The sequence below is a fragment of the Scyliorhinus torazame genome, chromosome 10, assembly GCF_047496885.1.
Source record: "Scyliorhinus torazame isolate Kashiwa2021f chromosome 10, sScyTor2.1, whole genome shotgun sequence".
Taxonomy (NCBI): Eukaryota; Metazoa; Chordata; class Chondrichthyes; order Carcharhiniformes; family Scyliorhinidae; genus Scyliorhinus; species Scyliorhinus torazame.
Genome location: NC_092716.1, coordinates 39,319,193 through 39,344,928, shown reverse-complemented (window position 1 = coordinate 39,344,928; position 25,736 = coordinate 39,319,193). Strand labels below are relative to the sequence as shown.

The window sequence follows — 25,736 nt, the reverse complement described above, 5'->3', positions numbered from 1 at the left end:
CATAGAGTCAGCAATATCACCAAAGTTGCAGGACAGCGCTCGCGGGCGGAGGCTAGTTAAGAAGGCATTGAAAGATTCATCTTTACCTTGAAGACATTGTTTGAATATGTAGTGCTCGAAGATTTCATTGGTGTCCACTTCACAGTGACTATCGAACTTGTCCAGGATGGTCTGAAACTTTGTCTTGTCCTGGCCTACGGTGAAGTTAAATGAGTTGAAGAGTTCGATGGCTTGATCACCCGCTGTTGAGAGGAGAAGCACCATCTTTCTTGCATCAGATGCACCCTCGAGGTCTGAGGCTTCGATGTACAGCAGAAACATTTGCTTGAATGTCCGCCAGTTGGCACTGAGATTGCTGGAGGTCCTGAGCTGGTGAGGAGCCTGAATCTTCGCCATGGTGCCGGGATACATTTGCTAGTCGTCACGGAACGGACTGAGGTAAGCCACCTTAAATTAGTGGTCTCTTGGTATCATGTCGTGTTAGGTACACTGGTCTAACACTGGCTGCAACTGGATGCAGCTTCGATCAGAAAGATACTCCAGACCTTGAAGTTAGTTCAATCAGGTTTATTGAATTAATAGCACAGTTAGCACACTTCTCTGTGAGTTCGACTCTCTGCTAACTTAAGTGTGGTTACTCTGTCTGACTGCACCAGATTAGCTCTTAGCCACGTGGTGGAGGTGTGAGATTGTAACAATGCCCTTGACTGACTCTCTAGATGTTCATCAGTGGAAAGAGGCGGAGTGTGAGTGCCTTGTGTCTTTTATAGTCAGATCCCACCCCTGAGTGTCCTGCCTGCTTATTGGTCATGTCCTGTTCTCTGTGTCCATCAACTGCTTGTCTGTATATCATTATGTGTGTGTCTGCATATCATGACAATGATGATTTGTGGGGGGATGCAAACACTTTACTCTGGTTGGGTCGTTAATGATGAGGGGGTCATCAATCCAAATTCTCATTATAAGAGTGGAAGAGATGTTAGAAATTTCTTTATGCAGAACATTATTGAACAATGATAGTATTTGCCACAGGGAGTGATTTAAACAGTTGACTAATGCATTTTTTAAAAAGTAAAATTGGGTAACTATGTGAAATGGAGAAAAATATAACAATAAGGAGAGAGAGCATGTTGTCACGGCACCCTGGGCTAGTGTGCGGTCAATTCCAGCCCCACTTGACACAGAGTCACAACATAATTGAAATTAACTATTAATTCTTAGAAAATACTCGAAGTCTTTGGTCTTTGGCTGCCCAGAAACTACAGTCACCAGGTTTGTAAATTTAAACACTATTCATTTTTATTAATAACAACTATAATTAAATAGGCAGCAAATACATATATCTCTCACACACACACACACACACACACAAGATAAACAAACACAGAGTGGAATAAAGGGTGGAAAAAATATTACTAAAGATAAAATAAATTTTAAAGTGCCCAATTCTTTTTTTCTCCAATTAAAGGGCAATTTAGCTCGGCCAATTCACCTACTCTGCACATCTTTGGGTTATGGGAGTGAGACCCACACAGACACGCTAGTACACCGATCTTCAGTCTAGACCTCCAGTTGGATGACATCTTTGCTTTTAGTCTGCAATAGTTTTCACTATAAATTCATCAGGATTTCAAGACTTCTCTGCAGATTTAGAAACAGTAGACAGGAAGCATTGTTCGAGAGAGAACAACTCACAGCTTCTTCTCTCAGCATCCAGACGGGTTCTGTTTCCTGGGTCCTCTGAAAACATCCCGCCTGGCCGGACTCAATCACTGTCTGTCGCAGGGTAGAATATGGTGTTTGGCCAAACCATTGACCACCACCCAATCAATGGAACCGAATCCCTCTGATCTCTCGGGTGCCAGAAAGTCTGAATTCTTCTGTTCTAAATCTTGGGTTTTATTGCAACTACATAACTTTTACAATTGACTATTATGACCACACATTCTGATGGACATACCCTGTGTTTGTTATATAAATGGGTAATGTGGTGTAACAAACTCCAGTACTTAAATTGCCAGTTGCAGTTTGGGAGCTACAGTTTTTCTTGTCTTTAGGCTGGGAACTGGCCCTGCGTACATGTGCAAAAGGCAAGAAAGTGAAACGATGTGAAACAGCAGGTCAGGTGAACTGAAGAGGAGCACCATTTAAGAGGTGTCCTAGGGAGCAGGACACTGGCAGGGGGACAGGGAGAAGGTCCCAATCAGAGAAGATCGCAAATCAGGTAATGGAGAATGAAAAGATCCTTACAAGAAGGCCCCAGATAAGGGACAAGGACAGAGATCAGAAAGAGTAAAGTTGGGAAAAAGCAACAGAGCAATAGGTTCCAAATTAAAGGGAGCGAGCTGCAGGAAACAGAGTTGAAGCAAAGTGGACTGGATGCCCTGAAGATATGAGAGGGCAGGGGAAGATTGATGAACCTGCTATAGGCTGCAGTGGCAAATGTACCGTTTTGGAGCAATGGTGTTTTGCTTGGCACAGCTGAAGATTTGATCTGCTTGGAAGGTGAAGTGTGTTTACTCTTGAGATCCAGAGCAAAGGAGCCTCCGAGGACGAGATTGAAACCATGGATCCTTGTTGAAGCCATCAGAGTGGGAGGAACGTTTGAAGAGAATTCCAAGGGTAGTTCTTCAAATGCGGAGACTTGAAACTCTCGTGAAAGAGAGAGTTTCAGAGAGACCGGTTGGCTCACAGTGTGACACGTGTCTGGGTGGGTTGTTGAGAAAGGCGTAGAATCACTTGGTTGAATCTGTCATTAGTATGGTGTGTCTGTCCAGTTTTCCTGTTAATTCACATGAAGTGCATACTTGCCCTCAGTATTAGGATATAACATAGTTATGGTAAATTGTTAAATGTTTTCCTAATTTGCATGAGTCTAAAAGATATAGCTGGGTGAAGGATTATAGAATCCCGATGGAACGTGTCTGTAAGGAATAGTGAATATTTGTATCATTTTTGTGTATTTGTATTGAGGTCTTTCCTTGTATTGAGGTCTTCCATCAGTCTCCTTGTGAATTCTCTCCATGATTTCTGAAAAATAAAAGTTGGGATCTATCGAGCCACTGTTCAATCTGGGATCTGATTAGTCCATTAGCAACATAGCTGAGATCGTAAAAGTGGCATGTAGACCAAGTGCTGGGAAATAACATATCATTCTTGCCATGTAATGAATTTCAGTAAGTTAATGAAGTCATACTGAATGAAGTATGATTTGTGACTCTTAACATTTGAATCTTGATTAAACAAAGATAAAAAATCAAATTCTGTCCTGTTGAGCCTTAAAATCTGTTTTTGAAGTTGGATGTAAATAACCAATTCTGTTTAATTTTTTAAAAAATGGTTTTCATAAGTCTTCTGCTGTAAGATGCAATTGACCTCTGAAAACATTTTTTTTTAAAGAAATATTTTTATTCAAATTTTTAGATTACAGAAAAAAGAAAAACAAAGAACACATAAATAAACATCTTACAACTACATCACGAATTCCCCCAATATACAACCCCCCCATTAAGCAATAATAAACACAGTAGAAAAAACAAAGCCCCCCCCCCCCCCCCCCCCCCCGGGTTGTTGCTGCTGCTGACCACCTAACGCCCCAAAAGAAAGTCTAGGAACGGTTGCCACCGCCTGAAGAACCCTTGCACAGACCCTCTCAAGGAAAATTTTACCCCCTCCAATTTAATGAACACTGCCACGTCGCTAATCCAGGCTTCCACGCTCGGGGGCCTCGCACCCTTCCACTGTAGCAGAATCCTCTGCCGGGCTACCAGGGACGCAAAGGCCAGAATACCGGCCTCTTTCGCCTCCTGCACTCCTGGCTCGTCCGATACCCCAAATAGTGCTAACCCCCAGCTCGGCTTAACCTGGGTGTTCACCACCGTAGACATCGTCCTCGCAATATCCCTCCAGAACCCATCCAGCGCCAGGCACGCCCAGAACATATGGGTATGATTTGCTGGGCTCCCCGAGCACCTCCCACACCTGTCTTCCACCCCAAAGAACCTGCTCAGCCTTGCCCCTGTCATATGCGCTCTGTGAAGAACCTTAAATTGTATCAGGCTAAGCCTGGCGCAAGAGGAGGAAGAAGTAACCCTACCCAGGGTGTCCGCCCACGTACCCTCGTCTATCTCCTCCCCAAGCTCCTCCTCCCATTTATCCTTTCGCTCCTCCACCGAGGTCTCCTCCTCCTCCTCCACCTCCTGGTAGATCGCCGAGACCCTGCCCTCTCCAACCCACACCCCCGAGATCACCCTATCCTGGATCCTGAGTGCTGGAAGCAACGGGAACTCCCTCACCTGCTGTCTTACAAACATGCCCTTACCTGCATGTACCTGAAGGCATTTCCGGGGGGAAGCCCAAACTTTTCCTCCAGCACCCCAAGGCTCGCAAACATCCCATCTAAAAACAGGTCCCCCATCCTTCTAATTCCTGCCCTGTGCCAGCTCAGGAACCCTCCATCCATTCTCCCCGGGACGAACCGATGGTTCTCCAGCATCGGGGACCAAACCGAAGCCTCTATCTCACCTCTGTGGTGCCTCTACTGCCCCAAAATTTTCAAAGTCGCCGCCACCACCAGACCCGTGGTGTACCTAGTCGGCGGGAGTGGCAGCGGTGCTGTCACCACTGCTCCCAGACTCGTGCCCACACAGGACACCATCTCCAGCCTCTTCCACGCCGCCCCCTCCCCTCCATTACCCACTTGCGTATCATTGCCACATTGGCAGCCCAGTAATACCCACACAGATTAGGTAATGCTAACACTACTCTGTCCCTACTCCGCTCCAGAAACACCCTTCTCACCCTCGGGGTCTTTTTCGCCCACAAGAATCCCATGATGCTCCTACTGACCCGCTTAAAAAAGGCCTCGGGGATCAGGATGGGGAGGCACTGGAATATAAAAAGGAACCTCGGGAGCACCGTCATCTTCACCGACTGTACCCTACCCGCCAAGGAGAGTGGCAGCATATCCCACCTTTTAAACTCCTCCTCCATCTGCTCCACCAGCCTCGTCAAGTTGAACTTGTGTAGGGCTCCTGGCCACCTGGATCCCCAGATACCGAAAACTCCTTTACGCCCTTTCAGTAGAAGCTCGTCTATCCCCCTTCCCTGGTCCCCTGGGTATACCACGAATCGCTCACCCTTTCCCACGTTGAGCTTATACCCGGAAAAGTCCCCAAACCCCCAGTTCCTGGACTCCCTTAGAGCCATAGCCAAAGGCTCAATTGCCAATGCAAATAGCAAGGGGGATAGGGGGCACCCCTGCCTCGTTCCCCGGTACAGCCAAAAGTATTCCGACCTCCTCCGATTCGTGGCCACACTCGCCACCGGGGCTTCGTAAAGTAGCCAAACCCAACTAATGAACCCTCCCCGAACCCAAATCTCCTCAACACTTCCCAGAGGTACCCCCACTCCACCCTATCGAAGGCCTTCTCCACGTCCTTTGCCGCCACTATCTCCACCTCCCCCTTCACTGTCGGCATCATGATTACGTTCAGGAGCCTCCGCACATTGGTATTCAGCTGCCTTCCCTTAACAAAACCCGCCTGGTCCTCGTGAATCACCCCAGGACACAGTCCTCAATTCTGGTAGCCAACAGCTTCACGTCCATGTTGAGGAGAGAGATTGGCCGATACAACCCACACTGTGATGGGTCCTTGGCCCGCTTCGAGATCAGCGCCCTGAACATCGTCAGGGGTAGGGCCCCCCCCCCCCCCCCCCCCCCCCCCCCCCCCCGCCTCATTGAAAGTCCTCACTAATAGAGGGCCGAGCAGGTCCATGTACTTCTGGTAAAATTCCACCGGGAACCCATCTGGCCCCGGTGCCTTCCCCGCCTGCATACTCCCCAGCCCCTTAGTCAGCTCCTCCAGCCCAACCGGTGCCCCAAGCCCAGCCACCTGCTCCTCCAACCTCGGGAACCTCAGTCGATCCAAAAATCGACGCATCCCCCCCCCTCCTCCATCGGGGGCTCAGACCTATACAGCCCCTCATAAAAGTCTCTAAATAACCCATTTATTCCCACCGCATTCCGCACCATGTTCCCCCTTTATCCCTAACTCCCCCAATCTCCCTCGCCGCCTCCCGCTTCCAAAACCGGTGTGCCAACATCCGGCTAGCCTTCTACCCGTACTGGTACACCGCCCCTTGCGCTTTCCTCCACTGCACCTCTGCCGTCTTGGTGGTCAACAGGTCGAACTCGGCCTGGAGGCTTCGGCGCTCCTTGAGTAGTCCCTCCTCGGGGACCTCTGCATGCCTCCTATCCACCCTTAAAATCTCCCCCACCAATCTCTCCCTCTCTCTCCTCTCCTTCCTCTCCTTGTGGGCCCTAGTGGAGATTAGCTCTCCCCTAAACACCGCCTTCAGCGCCTCCCAGACCACCCCCACCTGCACCTCCCCATTATCGCTAGCCTCTAGATAGCTTTCAATACACCCCCGGATCCGCCTGCTCACCACCTCATCCGCCAGCAAGCCCACATCCAGGCACCACAGCGGGCGCTGGAGCCTCTCCTCTCCTAGCTCCAGCTCCACCCAATGCGGGGCATGGTCTGAGATGGCTACGGCTGAATACTCCGTGCCCTCCACCCTCGGAATTAGTGCCCTGCTCATAACGAAGAAGTCTGTCCGGGAGTAGGCTTTATGGACGTGGGAAAAAAAAGAGAATTCCCTGGCCCCCGGTCTGACAAACCTCCATGGGTCCACTCCTCCCATCTGGTCCATAAACCCCCTCAACACCTTGGCCGCCGCCGACCTCTTACCCGTCCTGGACCTGGAGCGGTCCAATGCTGGGTCCAGTACCGTGTTGAAGTCCCCCACCATTATCAAGATCCCTGCCTCCTGGTCCGGAATCCGGCCCAACATGCGCCGCATAAATCCGGCATCGTCCCAATTCGGGGCATATACATTCACTAGTACCACCCGCACCCCCTGCAGCTTACCACTCACCATCACATACCGACCTCCATTGTCTGCCACGATGTTCAGTGCCTCAAATGACACCCGTTTCCCCACCAAGATCGCCACCCCTCGATTCTTTGCGTCCAACCCCGAGTGGAAAACCTGCCCAACCCACCCCTTTCTCAGCCTAACCTGATCTGCCACCCTCAAATGCGTCTCCTGGAGCATAATCACATCTGCCTTCAGTCTCTTCAGGTGCGTGAACACACGGGCCCTCTTGACCGGCCCATTCAGGCCTCTTGCATTCCAAGTTATCAGCCGGATCAGGGGGCTCTCCCGCCCCCCCCCCCCCGCCCCCCCCCCCCCCCCCCCCCCCCCGCCGCCGCCGATTCGCCATCCCCTTTTCTAGGCCAGCCACGTGCCCGCGCCCCCTGCACTCTCCATTCCCCCCAGCGGCAAACCACCGCCCCGTTTCTCTCTCCGACCTCCAGCTCACCTTTGGCCAATGCGGCGGCAACCCAGCCCCCCCACCCCCCCAAGCTAGGTCCCCCCCCTAGCTACGTTGCTCCTCCCATAGCATGCCTGTAAGTCAGCTGACTCCTGCTGACACTGGCCACTCCTGCCACTCCATCGACCCCCCCCAGTGCGGTTGTCTCTTCTTCCCCCCCCTCCTGTCCATCAGCGGGTGTTTCTCTCCAACACCCCCCCCCCCCCGGCCCTGCCCCCTTCCTTCCCTAGAGTGGGAAAAAGCCCGCGCTTTCCATCAAACCGGCCCCGCCCTCTCTGGTGCAGCTCCTTTTTGTGGCCTAATCCCAGCTCCCCCACCTCAGGCCTCCCATCTCCCCTCCCCCCAACGGGGCCCCGTCCTTCCAACCACCGACGCCCACACTCTCACAAAACCCCTCCTTCGAACCATTTCACCCTACCCCACCCAGCACCCAAGGAAACAAAACAGAACAGAACATCCCCCAAAGCACAGTAACCACAGTAGCCCCCGGGACCTCCCCTCACAACCGACCTTCAGCCTGTGTCCAACTTTCCAGCCTGAATAAAGGTCCACGCCTCCTCCGGCGTCTCAAAGTAATGGTGCCGGTCCTTAAACGACGTGACCCACAGTCGCGCCAGCTGCAGCATCCCGAATTTCACCCCCTTCCGATGCAGAATCGCCTTAGCCCGATTGTACCCGGCCCCCTTCTTGGCCACTCCGCGCTCCAGTCCTGGTATATACGGACCTCTGCATTCTCCCCCCTGCTGCTCCGCTCCTTTTTTGCCCATCTTAGGACACACTCCCTGTCCACCAAGCGGTGGAACCGCACCAATGCAGCCCGCGGCGGCTCGCCAGACTTGGGCCTCCTCGCCAGGACTCGGTGGGCCCCATCCAGCTCCAGGGGCCTTGGGAAGGCACCCGCGCCCATCAACGTGTTCAGCAACGTGACCACATATGCTCCAGCATCCGACCCCTCCACTCCCTCTGGGAGACCCAGAATCCGCAGGTTCTTCCTCCTCGACCGATTCTCCATGTCCTAGAACTCCTCCTGCCATTTCTTATGCAGCGCCTCGTGCGCCTCCACCTTCACCGCCTGGCCCAATATCTCGTCCTCATTCTCCGAGGCCTTCTGCCGCACCTCCCGGATCGCCGCTCCTTGGGCCTTCTGGATCTCGACCAGCTTGTCAATCGAAGCCTTCATCGGCTCCAACAGCTCTGCTTTCAATTCCGTTAAGCAGCGCTTGAGAAACTCCTGCTGCTCTTGCGACCACTGCGCCCACGCTGCCTGGTCTCCATCTGCGCCATCTTGGCTTTCCTCCCTCGCACTTTTCGCTGCACCAGAATTACTTTTTTCACCGCTCCACTCTTGATCCAATCCATACAGTGCCAGGGAAATTGTACTGTCACCTTCCCACACTGGGAACCGTCGAACAAATGCCGCTGGGGCCACTAAAAAGAGCCCAAAAGTCCGTTTCTGGCTGGAGCTGCCAAACGTGCGACTTAGCTCAGCATAGCCGCAACCGGAAGTCCGGTATATTCATGTTTCATAGTTTCCTGAGGTGCTGAGCTGAAAAGTAAATCCATTAACCGAATAGTGACACATACCAAATGAACACCCTGCTTTCTATTTTGCACCTTGGTTTAAATTTAACAAGACAATATTGTGTTGTTTAGATTCTTGGATTTCCAAGTGCAGGAGTTGTTCTGATAATTCGTATATATCTATCTAATTTAGTCAACTTTACAGACCTGTGACCATCGGCTGCATGGTAGTGCAGTGGGTAGCACTGTTGCTTCACAGCGCCAGGGCCCCAGGTTCGATGCCCGGCTTGGGTCACTGTTTGTGCAGAATCTGCACGTTCTCCCCGAGCCTGCGTAGATTTCCTCCGGGTACTCCGATTTCCTCCCACAAGTCCCAGATGACATGCTTTGTTCGGTAATTTGGACATTCTGAATTCTCCCTCCGTGTACCCGAACAGGTGCCGGAATGTGGCGACTAGGGGCTTTTCACGGTAACTTCATTGCAGTGTCACTGTTAATGTAAGTCTACTTGTGACAATAAGGATTATTCTTACTATGTAAACTATACTAGATCTAAAATAGCACTGAACATGGGATAAGCTGGCTGCCACACTGATCTCAGAGGACTGTGTTTTGTATGAGTTTCCAGTGCTTGCCTATGACCTATCGACAGTATTTCATCATTACCATAAAAGTAGTTTGCAATGAGCAGACCTGTTTCAAAACTAACAACACTGTCTTGGTTTTTAGAAATACAATTTTCTTGATTCATTATGTAGTTAATACTCCCAAAAGAAATTGTTTAAAAAAAAAATAGTTTACACAAAGTTAGGCACTGGCTCTGCCTGCATTTATTGACGTAATTCTAGCTAGAAATGAGACAGGCTTGTTTATTTTGGCATTATGTCTTTGCAGTTAGAGAACAAACTGCAGAACTGTTATGAGTCATAATGTGATCAACTGGGGAACAAACTCCACGGTTTTCATGGCAAACCTTTTTAATGTAGTATAAGTCAAGAGTTGTTTCCTAAAAGGATAATTTTTAATGTCTGAGAAGTTTATTGTTTGTATTGTATCCTCCTGTAAATCCAAGGATTTAAAAGATCAGAACTCATTCTAGCAGTATTCCAGTATGTTTAAATTGGCACGTAACACAGCCATTCATACTAACCAAGAAGGTGATTCTTGACCTCTGTTGTTAGCAGCTGTCGGTGGTGCTAGGGGACACAGCACCCCACGTTGGGAGGGGGATATCAACAGTGTTGTCATTCTCTACTGCTATTTAGAGGCCTAGTGGCTGCGGTTAAAATATGCACGTGGTTATCTTGGGGTCAGGATCAAACCTAGTTCTGATGCCCCATTGTTCAAGTTGCACTTGATGTCTAGGTTTAATCATTTGGGTGGTCTGCTGACTGTCATTGGCGCTACTGGATTTGTAGAGCATCAGAAAGTCAGTGCCTTTGGACTTCCGGGTGCGGCGATGACCAGCTGAGTCGCACGTTTCGGCAGCTCCCTGTGAAATGGACTTTTGGGCTCTTGATAGGAGCCCCAACGGCAATTTTGACGGCTAAAAACACTGTGCGGTAAACCAGAAGGGAATCCCCCCTGGATACGGATGGAAAAAGGAGGAGAGAGTGGCCAGATTGCAGTGGATCCTTTAGAACAGCGGCAAGGAAGGCAAGCAAAAACCAAGATGGCGTCGGAAGGTGGCAGTTTAACATGGGGCCCTGAACAACAAGAGTTCTTGAAATGCTGTGTGGAAGAGATCAAAAAGGAAATGAAGAAAGAGCTGTTGGCCCCGATACTACAGGCGATCGAAGGGCTAAAGGAGGAACAAAAGACCCAGGAGCGGGAGCTTCGGGTCGTGAAGGCAAAGGCAGCCGAGAATGAGGACGATATACAGGGCCTGGTGGTGAAGACGGAGACGCAGGAGGCACATCAGAAACGATGTGTGGAAAGGTTGGAGGCACTGGAAAACAACGCAAGGAGGAACAACCTGAGGATTCTTGGTCTTCCTGAAGGTGTGGAGGGAGCGGACGTCGGGGCATATGTGAGCACGATGCTGCACTCGTTAATGGGAGCGGAGGCCCCGGCGGGTCCGTTGGAGGTGGAGGGAGCATACCGAGTGATGGCGCGAGGACCGAGAGCAGGAGAAATTCCCAGAGCCATAGTGGTGAGATTCCTCCGTTTTAAGGATAGAGAAATGGTCCTTAGATGGGCGAAGAAAACTCGGAGCAGTAAATGGGAGAACGCGGTGATCCGCGTTTAGCAAGACTGGAGTGCGGAGGTGGCGAGAAGGAGGGTGAGCTTTAATCGGGCCAAGGCGGTGCTTCATAAAAAGAAGATAAAATTTGGAATGCTGCAACCGGCAAGACTGTGGGTCACATATCGAGGGAGGCACCACTACTTTGAGACGGCGGATGAAGCGTGGACTTTTATTGTGGAAGAAAAACTGGAATGAGCGGGTTATTAAAAAGAACGTTCGAACAAAGTGGTGGGGCGAATGTGGGGGGCAAAGAGGGGTTTTATGTACGAATCCTGCGATGTGGTAACTTTTCTCTCTCCCACAGGTGGTGAGGAGGGGAGGTGGAGGAGATGGGGCGTTGGCCATTGGGGGCGGGGCCAAGGGAGAAGCGCGGGCTTGGTTCCCGCGCTATGATAATCATGGCGGGAATAGAGAAGCAGGAAGGAGGGGGCGTCGCACGTTGTGAGCCGAGGTCACGGGGAGAAGCCGAGGTCAGCCAGAGTTTGCTGACTTCTGGGAGCAACATGGGGGACCTAGCGGGGGGGGGGGGTGGGAGGGGGGAATTACTGGGTTGCTGCTGCTGGGGAGAGGGGGGAGCTGGTATGGGAGAGGATGGGCGGGGGGGCACCGCCTGGGGGAGATACAGCTGCGTGGGATCCGGGTGAGGAGCTGGAAAAAGTTGATGGCTAATCGACAAGGGGGGGGGGGGGGGGGGGGGGGGGGTAGGAAGCCCCCCAACTCGGCTGATCACGTGGAACGTGAGAGGGCTGAACGGGCCGATAAAGAGGGCACGGGTACTCGCACACCTTAAGAAACTTAAGGCAGATGTGGTTATGTTACAGGAAACGCACCTGAAACTGATAGACCAGGTTAGGCTACGCAAAGGATGGGTGGGGCAGGTGTTCCATTCGGGGCTAGATGCAAAAAACAGGGGGGGTGGCTATATTAGTGGGGAAGCGGGTAATGTTCGAGGCAAAGACTATAGTGGCGGATAACGGGGGCAGATACGTGATGGTGAGTGGCAAACTACAGGGGGAGACGGTGGTTTTGGTAAACGTATATGCCCCGAACTGGGATGATGCCAATTTTATGAGGCGGATGCTAGGACGAATTCCGGACCTAGAGATGGGAAAGCTGATAATGGGGGGAGATTTTAATACGGTGTTGGAACCAGGGCTGGATAGGTCGAAGTCCAGGACTGGAAGGAGGCCGGCAGCAGCCAAGGTACTTAAAGATTTTATGGAGCAGATGGGAGGTGTAGACCCGTGGAGATTTAGCAGACCTAGGAGTAAGGAGTTCTCGTCTTTCTCCTATGTCCATAAAGTCTACTCGCGAATAGACTTTTTTGTGCTGGGTAGGGCATTGATCCCGAAGGTGAGGGGAACGGAGTATACGGCTATAGCCATTTCGGATCACGCTCCACACTGGGTGGACTTGGAGATAGGGGAGGAAACAGGAGGGCGCCCACCCTGGAGAATGGACATGGGACTAATGGCAGATGAGGGTGTGTGTCTAAGGGTGAGGGGGTGCATTGAAAAGTACTTGGAACTCAATGATAATGGGGAGGTCCAGGTGGGAGTGGTCTGGGAGGCGTTGAAGGCGGTGGTTAGAGGGGAGCTGATATCAATAAGGGCACATAAAGGGAAGCAGGAGAGTAAGGAACGGGAGCGGTTGCTGCAAGAACTTTTGAGGGTGGACAGACAATATGCGGAAGCACCGGAGGAGGGACTGTACAGGGAAAGGCAAAGGCTACATGTAGAATTTGACTTGCTGACTACAGGCACTGCAGAGGCACAATGGAGGAAGGCACAGGGTGTACAGTACGAATATGGGGAGAAGGCGAGCAGGTTGCTGGCACACCAATTGAGGAAAAGGGGAGCAGCGAGGGAAATAGGGGGAGTGAGGGATGAGGAAGGAGAGATGGAGCGGGGAGCGGAGAGAGTGAATGGAGTGTTCAAGACATTTTATAAAAAATTATATGAAGCTCAACCCCCGGATGGGAGGGAGAGAATGATGGGCTTCTTGGATCGGCTGGAATTTCCCAAGGTGGAAGAGCAGGAATGGGTGGGACTGGGAGCACAGATCGAGGTAGAAGAAGTGGTGAAAGGAATTAGGAGCATGCAGGCGGGAAAGGCCCCGGGACCGGATGGATTCCCAGTCGAATTCTATAGAAAATATGTGGACTTGCTCGCCCCGGTACTGACGAGGACCTTTAATGAGGCAAAGGAAAGGGGACAACTGCCCCCGACTATGTCTGAAGCAACGATATCGCTTCTCTTAAAGAAGGAAAAGGACCCGCTACAATGCGGGTCCTATAGACCTATTTCCCTCCGAAATGTAGATGCCAAGGTCCTGGCCAAGGTAATGGCAATGAGAATAGAGGAATGTGTCCCGGGGGTGGTCCACGAGGACCAAACTGGGTTTGTGAAGGGGAGACAGCTGAACACGAATATACGGAGGTTGTTAGGGGTAATGATGATGGCCCCACCAGAGGGAGAAACGGAGATAGTAGTGGCGATGGATGCCGAGAAAGCATTTGATAGAGTGGAGTGGGATTATTTATGGGAGGTGTTGAGGAGATTTGGTTTTGGAGAGGGGTATGTTAGATGGGTGCAGCTGTTGTATAGGGCCCCAGTGGCGAGCGTGGTCACGAATGGACGGGGATCTGCATATTTTCGGCTCCATAGAGGGACAAGGCAGGGATGCCCTCTGTCCCCATTATTGTTTGCACTGGCGATTGAGCCCCTGGCGATAGCGTTGAGGGGTTCCAAGAAGTGGAGGGGAGTACTTAGGGGAGGAGAAGAGCACCGGGTATCTTTGTATGCGGACGATTTGCTACTATACGTGGCGGACCCGGCGGAGGGGATGCCAGAAATAATGCGGATACTTGGGGAGTTTGGGGATTTTTCAGGGTATAAATTGAACATGGGGAAAAGTGAGTTGTTTGTGGTGCATCCAGGGGAGCAGAGTAGAGAAATAGAGGACCTACCGTTGAGGAAGGTAACAAGGGACTTTCGTTACCTGGGGATCCAGATAGCTAAGAATTGGGGCACATTGCATAGGTTAAATTTAACGCGGTTGGTGGAACAGATGGAGGAGGATTTCAAGAGATGGGATATGGTATCCCTGTCAATGGCAGGGAGGGTGCAGGCGGTTAAGATGGTGGTCCTCCCGAGATTCCTCTTTGTGTTTCAGTGCCTCCCGGTGGTGATCACGAAGGCTTTTTTTAAAAGGATTGAAAAGAGCATCATGGGTTTTGTGTGGGCCGGGAAGACCCCGAGAGTGAGGAAGGGATTCTTACAGCGTAGCAGGGATATGGGGGGGCTGGCACTACCGAGCCTAAGTGAGTATTATTGGGCCGCTAATATTTCAATGGTGAGTAAGTGGATGGGAGAGGAGGAGGGAGCGGCGTGGAAGAGATTAGAGAGGGCGTCCTGTAGGGGGACTAGCCTACAGGCTATGGTGACAGCCCCATTGCCGTTCTCACCGAGGAACTACACCACAAGCCCGGTGGTGGTGGCTACACTGAAGATTTGGGGACAGTGGAGACGGCATAGGGGAAAGACTGGAGCCTTGGGGGGGGTCCCCGATAAGAAACAACCATAGGTTTGCCCCGGGGGAATGGATGGGGGATATGGAATGTGGCAAAGAGCAGGAATAACGCAACTGAAAGATCTGTTTGTGGATGGGAAGTTCGCGAGTCTGGGAGCGCTGACCGAGAAATATGGGTTGCCCCAAGGGAATGCATTCAGGTATATGCAACTGAGGGCTTTTGCGAGGCAACAGGTGAGGGAATTCCCGCAGCTCCCGACACAAGAGGTGCAGGACAGAGTGATCTCAAAGACATGGGTGGGGGATGGTAAGGTGTCAGATATATATAGGGAAATGAGGGACGAAGGGGAGACTATGGTAGATGAACTAAAAGGGAAATGGGAAGAAGAGCTGGGGGAGGAGATCGAGGAGGGGCTGTGGGCAGATGCCCTAAGCAGGGTAAACTCGTCGTCCTCGTGTGCCAGGCTAAGCCTGATTCAGTTTCAGGTATTACACAGGGCGCATATGACTGGAGCACGGCTCAGTACATTTTTTGGGGTGGAGGATAGGTGTGCGAGGTGCTCAAGAAGCCCAGCGAATCATACCCATATGTTTTGGTCATGCCCGGCACTACAGGGGTTTTGGATGGGGGTGACAAAGGTGCTTTCAAAAGTAGTAGGAGTCCGGGTCGAACCAAGCTGGGGGTTGGCTATATTTGGGGTTGCACAAGAGCCGGGAGTGCAGGAGGCGAGAGAGGCCGATGTTTTGGCCTTTGCGTCCCTAGTAGCCCGGCGCAGGATATTGCTAATGTGGAAAGAAGCCAAGCCCCCGGGGGTGGAGACCTGGATAAATGACATGGCGGGGTTTATAAAGCTAGAGCGGATTAAGTTCGTCCTAAGGGGGTCGGCTCAAGGGTTCACCAGGCGGTGGCAACCGTTCGTCGAATACCTCGCAGAAAGATAGACGGAATGGGAAAAAGAAGGCAGCAGCAGCAGCCCAGGATCGGGGGGGGGGGGGGAGAGGCGGAACCAGAAGGACTCTCAGGGCTGTTAATATATACTGTATAGTATGTATAGGTCGTTGCTACAGATAATTATATATTGGACTGTTAAATTATATTTTTGGAGAGTGTTACTTGTGACAAGGCAGTTGCCAATTAGGGCTAGTTTTCATTTTTGTTATTTATTATTTATTCATTTTTTGTTTATAAAATAGGTCATTGTTATTTGTGTTGTTATAATATTGTGTAAAGGATGCACAATGTACTGTGTTGGTTGACCAAAAATTTTCAATAAAATATTTAATAAAAAAAAAAAAAGAAAGTCAGTGCCTTTAGTGGGTGGGTCCGTGGTGAGGGGTCGGGGAACAGATGGTGGTCTCTGTGCAGGATAAAACTTGAACTCCAAGTGGTAGTTATATTTGGAGTGAAAATACTGCTCCAGTTGAATTTGGCTAATTCAGCACTTTGCGACATCTGACCAGTATAGATTAGTACCTGTGCTTTTCCTTTACCTCCCATAGCGAGCCATTTTTGTCTTTGGGCTGCATAGCTGTATTTTGTGGGGTCTTTATGGTTATACGTCCAATGATATGGGGCCTCAGGTTGGATATCTGCTCTAAGACAGATGTGAATATTAAATATTGAAAATCGTAACATTATTGGCTCCGAGGGTATACTGTTTGTTCTTGTTATTGTTCTTGTGTTAAACTGCAGAAATCTAGACATAAAATATATATTTTTAAAGTTGTTCTTCACTAACAGAAGCAATATCTGTCTAATGGCTTTTGCCATTAAAATAACACTTGTATCTGACAGCACATTTAACACGGGAAAGTTCCCAAGGTGCTTCATAGGGGTGTGATGAGGCAGGAATAGCGATGGAACCAAAGAAGGTACTATTAGGAGGGTGCCAAAACATTTAGTTGGATTTGAAGCAAGACTTTGAAGAAAGAAAGGAATGTGAAGAAGCGGAGGAATTTGGGGAGGAAATTCCAAAGCCTAGAACCAAAGAGTATCGGCAGTGATGGGAAGAAGGGGATGGAGATACGCAAGAGACTGGAATCGGGGGTGAAGTTAGACGTTGTTCCAGTGGAGGTTACTGAAATAAGGAGGGTGATGTTATGAAGTGATCTAAACAGGTGGATGAGGATTTTAAATTTAAAGAACGGGGTGGGAGGGATGATGTTTGAACAGAACTTTTTGTGGGATGGTATGCAGGCAGCAGAGTTGTAACCCAAGTTTTTGGAGAGTGAAGAACAGGAGACATGTCAGAGGACCACCGGAGTAGTCCCATCCATTTGGTGGCCACAAAAGCTCAGCAGAGATTCAGAAAGGACTCTTGAATTTGTGAACAGTCTGGTAAATAGGATTTGGGAGTAGGTCATTTGGCCCTGGTGATGCAGCTAGGGTTTGGAGTTACCAGTGAAAGTGATTGTTATTGAACAAGTACACTTGGATTATTGGATTAAATAAATCAAATGCACAATTCTGATTTCCCCCCCCCCCCAATAAAATTGTTTTTTTTCCCCTGTTAAAATTGGCTTGAAGTAAACTGGGTGGTGCAGAGTTGGATACTGTTCTGGGACATGGGTTAGAATCAGTGCAACTGTTGTCATAAATTCTACTCGGCCACTGCCTGTGAAGGGCCCCAGTATAAGAAGTAAGTGTGGCAATTCTCAATCCAACTCCGTGTAGATATCGACCCAGGCTGCACAACTGCACCTGCTTGTATACTAATTGGCACTGAAGTTGAATCTTGTGTAGAGGCCACAGGTTGACTTGTGTGGGAAATAGAAAGTTGTCACACTTGTACAAGGATTGTTATTCTTAAGAAGAAGCAGTGTAGATGGTAATTTAATCATTTAAATATGGTATATTGAAGCTTGGAGCACTTGATGTTGGCATTAACAACCTGAAAAAGGAAGACTTTTGTTCCTTGGCATTCACATCCCTCCCATTGAGCACAGAGTTGACATATTTCAAGCTTGATGGTTTGAAGGGATCGAGTTAGAGTTTAGTTATTATCCTTGATCCTTCAGCTGTACCTATTCAGTCACCTTCTTGACATTAACTCCTCCAAGTCCATTACCCCTCCTATTACCCCTGAGATTAACTAAAAAAACAAAAATGTTAGCACAGAGCTAAACAAGATATTGTGCTACATGACAAATTATTTTTGTGTTATGATGACATTCAATGATGCTGCTACTCATTGGAAAGGAATAATTTGATTAGACATAGTCAACACGGTTTTGTGAAGGGTAGGTCGTACCTCACAAACCTTATTGAGTTCTTTGAGAAGGTGACCAAACAGGTGGATGAGGGTAAAGCAGTTGATGTGGTGTATATGGATTTCAGTAAAGCGTTTGATAAGGTTCCCCACGGTAGGCTACTGCAGAAAATACGGAAGCATGGGATTCAGGGAGATTTAGCAGTTTGGATCAGAAATTGGCTAGCTGGAAGAAGACAAAGGGTGGTGGTTGATGGGAAATGTTCAGACTGGAGTCCAGTTACTAGTGGTGTACCACAAGGATCTGTTTTGGGGCCACTGCTGTTTGTCAGTTTTATAAATGACCTGGAGGAGGGCGTAGAAGGATGGGTGAGTAAATTTGCAGATGACACTAAAGTCGGTGGAGTTGTGGACAGTGCAGAAGGATGTTACAAGTTACAGAGGGACATAGATAAGCTGCAGCGCTGGGCTGAGAGGTGGCAAATGGAGTTTAATGCAGAAAAGTGTGAGGTGATTCATTTTGGAAGGAATAACAGGAAGACAGAGTACTGGGCTAATGGTAAGATTCTTGGCAGTGTGGATGAGCAGAGGGATCTTGGTGTCCATGTACATAGATCCCTGAAAGTTGCCACTCAGATTGAGAGGGTTGTTAAGAAGGCATACGGTGTGTTAGCTTTTATTGGTAGAGGGATTGAGTTTCGGAGCCATGAGGTCATGTTGCAGCTGTACAAAACTCTGGTGCGGCCGCATTTGGAGTATTGCGTGCAATTCTGGTCGCCGCATTATAGGAAGGATGTGGAAGCATTGGAAAGGGTGCAGAGGAGATTTACCAGAATGTTGCCTAGTATGGAGGGAAGATCTTATGAGGAAAGGCTGAGGGACTTGAGGCTGTTTTCATTAGAGAGAAGAAGGTTAAGAGGTGACTTAATTGAGGCATACAAGATGATCAGAGCATTGGATAGGGTGGACAGTGAGAGCCTTTTTCCTCGGATGGTGATGTCTAGCACGAGGGGACATAGCTTTAAATTGAGGGGAGATAGATATAGGACAGATGTCAGAGGTAGGTTCTTTACTCAGAGAGTAGTAAGGGCATGGAATGCCCTGCCTGCAACAGTAGTGGACTCGCCAACACTAAGGGTATTCAAATGGTCATTGGATAGACATATGGACGATAAGGGAATAGTGTAGATGGGCTTTAGAGTGGTTTCACAGGTCGGCACAACATCGAGGACCGAAGGGCCTGTACTGCGCTGTAATGTTCTATGTTCACTGCAGTGTTAATGTAAGCCTACTTGTGACACTGATAAAGATTATTATTATTTGTGAGATCTTCATTTTCCACTCTGCTTTAAATGCCTCATTACTATTTACACAAATTAAGTGCAAATATTTTAAATAGATCCTTATTTCTTCGAAGTGGCAGAGAATAATTCCACTGGCCAGCAAAACTTTGGGCGTGATCCTACGGCCACGCTGCGTCGGAAAAGCAGATCACCGTGGCACAGCGAGGTCGGTGAAAGCCAGGAAACCCCGCTCAGGGATCTCGGGCGAGCTCCATTGGTCCACAAACGGGGACCAGATGGAACGGCACTCGTGGGGTCGCCAAGGGGACCAGAGGCCCCCATCTGCAGGCCTCTGGCAGTGTGGTGCCCTGGCACTGCTGGTGCCACTTGGGTACCCTTGCATTGTCAGCCTGGCACACTGACAGTGCCACCTGGGTGCCAACCTGGCACTGTCAAGATGCCCAGGTGGCACTACAGCTGGCAGGGGCACCTAGGGTGCCAAGCTGGTATTCTTTTTGCGCGCATGTGATCGGGCTGGAATTGTCTGCCGTGGATGTTGGGGGTGTGTGTAGGGGAGGCTGGGGAACCTCCCATGTTGCGTTTGGGCTGGGGGAGGGAGGTTGGGGATTATTTTCGGGGCCTCAGAGATTGGGACGCCATTTAAGAATGTCGTCCCAATCTCTCACTACATTGGGGAGTTCTGCCGAGCGGAGCTCCCCACTGTTTTTAAAAAAACAGGGCTCCCCATTGTAAAAAATGGGGCTATGTGCAGCCTTGGCTGCATGTTCCCCGTTTAGGCTCCTTATTCAAAGTGAGTTGCGTTGAATAGCCATGTGTTTCTTGGCACTGTGAGCTCGGGACTTTGTTTCCTTTTGCGAAGATCACGCTCATTAGATCTTGAAAGAAAAAGCAAGTACCGTTGATATTGCTCCAGAATAATAGGAGTAAAACCTTTTTAAGATGTTTCAAGAGCATTAGCAAACAACATGTGACTGGGAGCTGCATGAGCTATTAGGATCAATGAGCAAAGAAGTAGGTTTTAAAGATCATAAGGAGAACAGCAGAGAGGTTTGGGATAGGAATTTCAGAACATAGCCAAGGCAGCTGAAGGCAGAGGTGCAGATGGTGGAATAACTAAAATGTTACACAAGGTGCCAGAATTAGAGGGGTGGATGATTGTCAGGCTAGAGGAGGTTTAGAGGTGGGGGAATCGTGAAGTTATGGAGGAATTTGGAAAAAAGGATGCAAATTTTAAAATCTAGAGTTACTTGACTGGGTGACAATGTCGACAAGCAAACATGGGTACGATGGGTGAATGGAACCATTAGGATAGACATGGTAGAGTTTTGCCTTGGCACAGGTTTATGCAGTGGATGGCTGGAAGAGAGTTGGAGTAGTCAAATCAAGAGGTAACCAAGGCATGCATGAGGGTTTGAATAGCAGATAAGCTGAGGCAATATCAGGTAATATCCCAGAGTTGAAAATATGCGATTTTGGTGATGGCGTGGATATGTGGGATCAAATATGGTACCTAGGTTGCAAATAATCTTATTCAGCCTCAAACGGCCAGAGAGAGGGATGGAGTCAGTAACTAAGAGAAAGTTTATGGTGAGTATAATAGAGCGTGACTATGGCCATCCCAAGATTTTGTTGGAGGAGATTGCTGCTCATCCAGTATGAGATGCTGGACAAGAACTTGGAGACCATGGAGAGGCTGAGAGGTGACAGTGTCATAAGAACATAAGAACTAGGAGAAGGAGAAGGACATCTGGCCCCTCGGGACTGCTCCAACATTCAGTAAGATCAAGGCTGATCTTTTTGTGGACTCAGCTCCATTTACCCATCCGCTCATCATAACCTTTAATTCCTTTAAAAATCTATCTATCTTTGTCTTAAAAACATTCACGAGGTAGCCTCAATTGCTTCACTGGGCAGGGAATTCCACTGATTCACAACCCTTTGGATGAAGAAGTTCCTCCTCAACTCAGCCCTAGATCTGCGCCCCCTTATTTTGAGGCTATGTCCCCTAGTTCCTATTTCACCCACCAGTGGAAACAACCTCCCTGGAAACAATGGAGCTAGGCATTTTCATATGGAACCCGATGTCCTTGGGTGATACTGCAGAGCAATGTTTAGATGGGAAGTGAGAGCTTACCACGGGAGATTCCAGGTGTATCATAGAATCATAGAATTTACAGTGCAGAAGGAGGCCATTCGGCCCATCGACTCTGCATCGGCTCTTGGAAAGAGCACCCCACTCAAGCCACATCTCCACCCAATGCCCGCAACCCAGTAACCCCACTTAACCATTTTGGACACTAAAGGTAATTTAGCATGGCCAATCCACCTAACCTGCACATCTTTAGACTGTGGGAGGAAACCGGAGCACCTGGAGGAAACCCACGCAGACACGGGGGAAACGTGCAGACTCCGCACAGACCGTGACCCAGCCGGGAATCGAATCTGGGACCCTGGAGCTGTGAAGCAACTGTGCTAACCACTGTGCTACCGTGCTGCCCATAACTGTGTAAGAGTGGGAAGTGAAGCCATTGCCGGGGATTCTCCAGTAAGAAGGAAACCAGATGAAGTTTGTCAGCTTAATAATTTAAATACATGATTTAAATATCCTGAAGATTTTTAGTCGAAAACATCCTGCAGCTTTTTGAATACTTTTCAGCACATTCAGTTGTTTGGAGAACTGCTTTCTGTAAATCTGACAAAAGCTATTGTGGTAATTCAGGGCATCACCATCTAAAATTAATATAGCACCAAAGACTCGAAACATATTAACAGGACTGTATACATCAGGGATTGTCTTTTTGTAACTTACTTCTGCAGGGAATGTTTTCTTAAGTGTAACACTAGGTGTTGCTGTTGCCATCAAAAAGGAGTGGAAATATTCATTGCAGGGGTGAATGTCAATGATCCATATTTTTCTAGCTTTTAGAACATAAGTAATTTGCGAAAGATGCATTTATTTTCTTGTCAGAATTAATGATCAAAGAGTCTTGGAACCAGTTGTTTCAACAATTAGAAACTGAAAGTTTGCCTGTAAGCGAATCTTTGTTAAAATGAGCATGTGCCTTTTTGTAAAAACATTTTCACCCGTCTTCTGTCTTTCCAATAGCTTATTTGATTTGGCATTCACTGAACTTGCAGTTGTTAAACCCTAGACAGTGAAACTATTGCTCGTGGAATGGATTGTACTCAGAATATATTTTTAAATGGTGACCTCATGTCGAGCTATTAAACTTGTTTGTGTAATGTCTGTGCACACTGTACTGTTCCATTTTATACTTTCATCAGTTTTGCTTTCCACTGAGAATGAAAAAGGACTTCAGTGTGGCGGAGATGTCAATGTTTGATGGTGATTCTCTTAATCTTTGTCTTGCGTTCTCTACAGCTAAGACAAAGTGGACAGCTTGCTGTGAGGTCTCCAGCAGTGCTGGAAGTTAGCTGTTGGCTGGTACATGGGAACAATCGATGGACTAGTCTCCCTTTGTCTGCCAATGCGCTGTCATGTGTCTCTCTTCACTAAGCCTTGCCATGGTTGTACAATGTAATACGTACTTTGGGTTTCTGATATATTCTCCTCGTTCAATATAACTGTGAAACATGTACCATGCATCAAATGAACATTACTTAAAACTGCAATTTATGTGGCTGTCCCCTAAATGAAATAATGATGCAGTTTTAAAAATAATTTACAGGATGTTGGAGTTGCTGGCAAAGCTAGTATTTATTGCCCATCGATAAGTGCCTTAACTGAGTGGCTTCTTAGATCATTTATGAGGCAATTGTTAATCACCCACATAATTGTGGGTCCGGAGTCACAGGTAGGCCAGGGTGGGTATGGTTTAGTTCCATATAGGACATTAGTAAACCAGGTGGGTTTTTTGCAATAATCCAATAGTTAATGACCCAATATTTTTATTCCAGATTTATTGACTGAGTTTAAATTCCTTAGCTGCTATGGTTGGATTTGAACTTGTTCCTCTGGATTATTATCCAATGACATAACTGGTATTCTACTGTTCCCTGTGTGAGGAACCTTGGCTGTAGATTAATACCGTACAACTTTATCGTGTCAAACGTAGCACGGTAGCACAGTGGTTAGCACAGTTGCTTCACAACTCCAGGGTACCAGGATCGATTCCCGGCTTGGGTCACTGTCTGTCCAGAGTCTCCACATTCTCCCCGTGTCTGCGTGGGTTTCCGCTGGGTGCTCCAGTTTCCTCCCACAGTCCAAAGATGTGCAGGTTAGGTGGATTGGCCATGATAAACTGCCCTTAGTGTCCAAAACGGTTGGGTTGGGTTACAGGGATAGGGTGGCGGTGTGGGGTGCTCTTTCCAAGAGCCGGTGCAGACTCGAAGGGCCGAATGGCCTCCTTCTGCACTGTAAATTCTATGATTTCTATGATAATGCACCAGAATGCTGTGTCTCTCCCAAGCAAGGAGAGGTTTTGTTAAGAATGTTGATGACTGTTTGTTATACTTTGATAAGTTGAAATGACCAGTGTTTCATCCTTGTAGTAAATTATGACCAAAATGCTCTTGCTGGTTTTCATTTTGAAATCCTGAGTGTTTAGTCTTTATTTTTGCATGCATTTCATGATGTGCTTGGAAAAGTGAAAGCAGGCACTGCAAGTTTTACGCATGATATTGCTTCTGATATCATTCAACAACAACGCTCATCATTTTAACTTTTTGTCGTTTAGTTTTGCAAGCCAAACTGAGAGTCCCAAAATCAACAAGGATCAGTTGCTACGTTGAGGTGACGGTGGATGATCTGCTCAGTGAAACCAAGAAAACTGGAAAACGGAATGGGAACCTCCACCCCCAGTGGAACGAGACATTGACCGTGTAAGAAAAAGTCCCACTTTATTATTTCATCTTGTATGCAACCAGTGGGTCCTAGTCAAACCTTGATATAGAATTTACAGTGCAGAAGGAGGCCATTCGGCCCATCGAGGCTGCACCGGCTCTTGGAAAGAGCATCCTACCCAAGCCCACACCTCCACCCTATCCCCATAACCCAGTAACCCCACCCAACACTAAGGGCCATTTTGGACACTAAGGACAATTTAGCATGGCCAATCCACCTAACCTGCACATCTTTGGACTGTGGGAGGAAACCGGAGCACTCTGAGGAAACCCAGGCACACACTGGGAGAACGTGTGGACTCCGCACAGATAGTGACCCAAGCCAGGAATTGAACCTGGGTCCCTGGAGCTGTGAAGCAATTGTGCTAACCACTATGCTACTGTGCTGCCCAAGTTCTGCGCAGACAAATCACGTGGTTTACTTGTGGAATGAAGCACTTTTCCTTGACACGTGGCTGAATAAAATTAGAGGCAGACACAATTTACCAGTAAAACTGCACAAGTTTGGGTGGCAACACAAAATTTGCATTCCCCCAACTCCACCATCAGAACAGAGTCTGCTGAAACAATAGCAAAACATTACTGCTCCAATCCCCTACTGCAGTGTTTCCCAAACCTTTTGAGCTGTAGAACCCCTAGTGACTGACCAAAAGCATCGGGGAACCCCAAGCATTCTCATAATATCGGCACCCTTTTTTAAAAAAAAAAAGGATTTTTATTGAATGTTTTAATTTTAATAAATAATACAACAGAACCAGAGGAATGGTACAACTCAGCATAAAAAAAAGTCTCAATGTATGTGGATACAGAGGGGAACAGGAGAGCAGCAATATAATTGGCTCCGTACAATCATTAGACTCAATTTGGTGCCTCTGTACACACCACCAAAGAATAGAGAAGGATAAAGCCATGGAAGACTAGTAAAATGGCACACACCTTCCCACATGTGATTGCTTGCAATGACCACGAGAGTTCAGAATAAATATTTTGTGACATGTTCAGATGCGCACCAGCACTCTTCTCCCTCAACTCCAACAACACCAGAGGCATCAGTGACCTACTGTAATCCCCTCCCTCCAGTTGTGAGACGTGCAGGATCTAATCACTGATTCTTAAACCGCATCATAAAAATACAAAAAAAATATGCAAGAAGTTCCAAAAGGGTGTTTTACATATGCCACACAATGGCGCGTAAGCCCTACCTCCACTAATCCCACCCAGGGCAGCACACCAATCCACCGACCAAAACGGGGCTTATAACAGCATGTTGCTCACCCAAATGAAGAGGAATACCCGAGTACACCCAAGAACATTCGACACAGACTGGCACTGTATGCCATTGCAGGAAGGATATTGGAGAACTGGGCAGCGCTGCCTCAACAGAGACAAATAATGCCTCCCGGACAAGACCCAACCACAACGAGGAGGACACTGAGGAAACCAATATATCAGACCACTTGGAGGAGGGTGCCTAACTTCCCCCATTGGACCTAGCCCCAAACCGAAGAAGGGCTCCGACAATGCAGGGACATAACATACAGATTCTCGCTTCAACAAATCGAACGGGATAAACTTCTCCCATCCAAGCATGCTCCACCACTCATTTCCCCCTCCCCCAATTGCCCTATAAATGCCAAACCACAAACTAGATTCAGAAGGAACCC

At 48.5% G+C, this 25,736-nt stretch overlaps 1 protein-coding gene across 1 annotated transcript in view; it reads left to right on the top strand.

Moving 5' to 3' along the window:
• The window catches only part of wwp2 (WW domain containing E3 ubiquitin protein ligase 2), a 307,842-nt gene that overhangs the window by 36,619 nt on the left and 245,487 nt on the right, over positions 1–25,736 (top strand). The window contains exon 3 of the mRNA XM_072517953.1: positions 23,907–24,051. Within this exon, the coding sequence (XP_072374054.1) occupies positions 23,907–24,051 (145 nt within the window). The remainder of the gene's footprint in view (positions 1–23,906; positions 24,052–25,736) is intronic.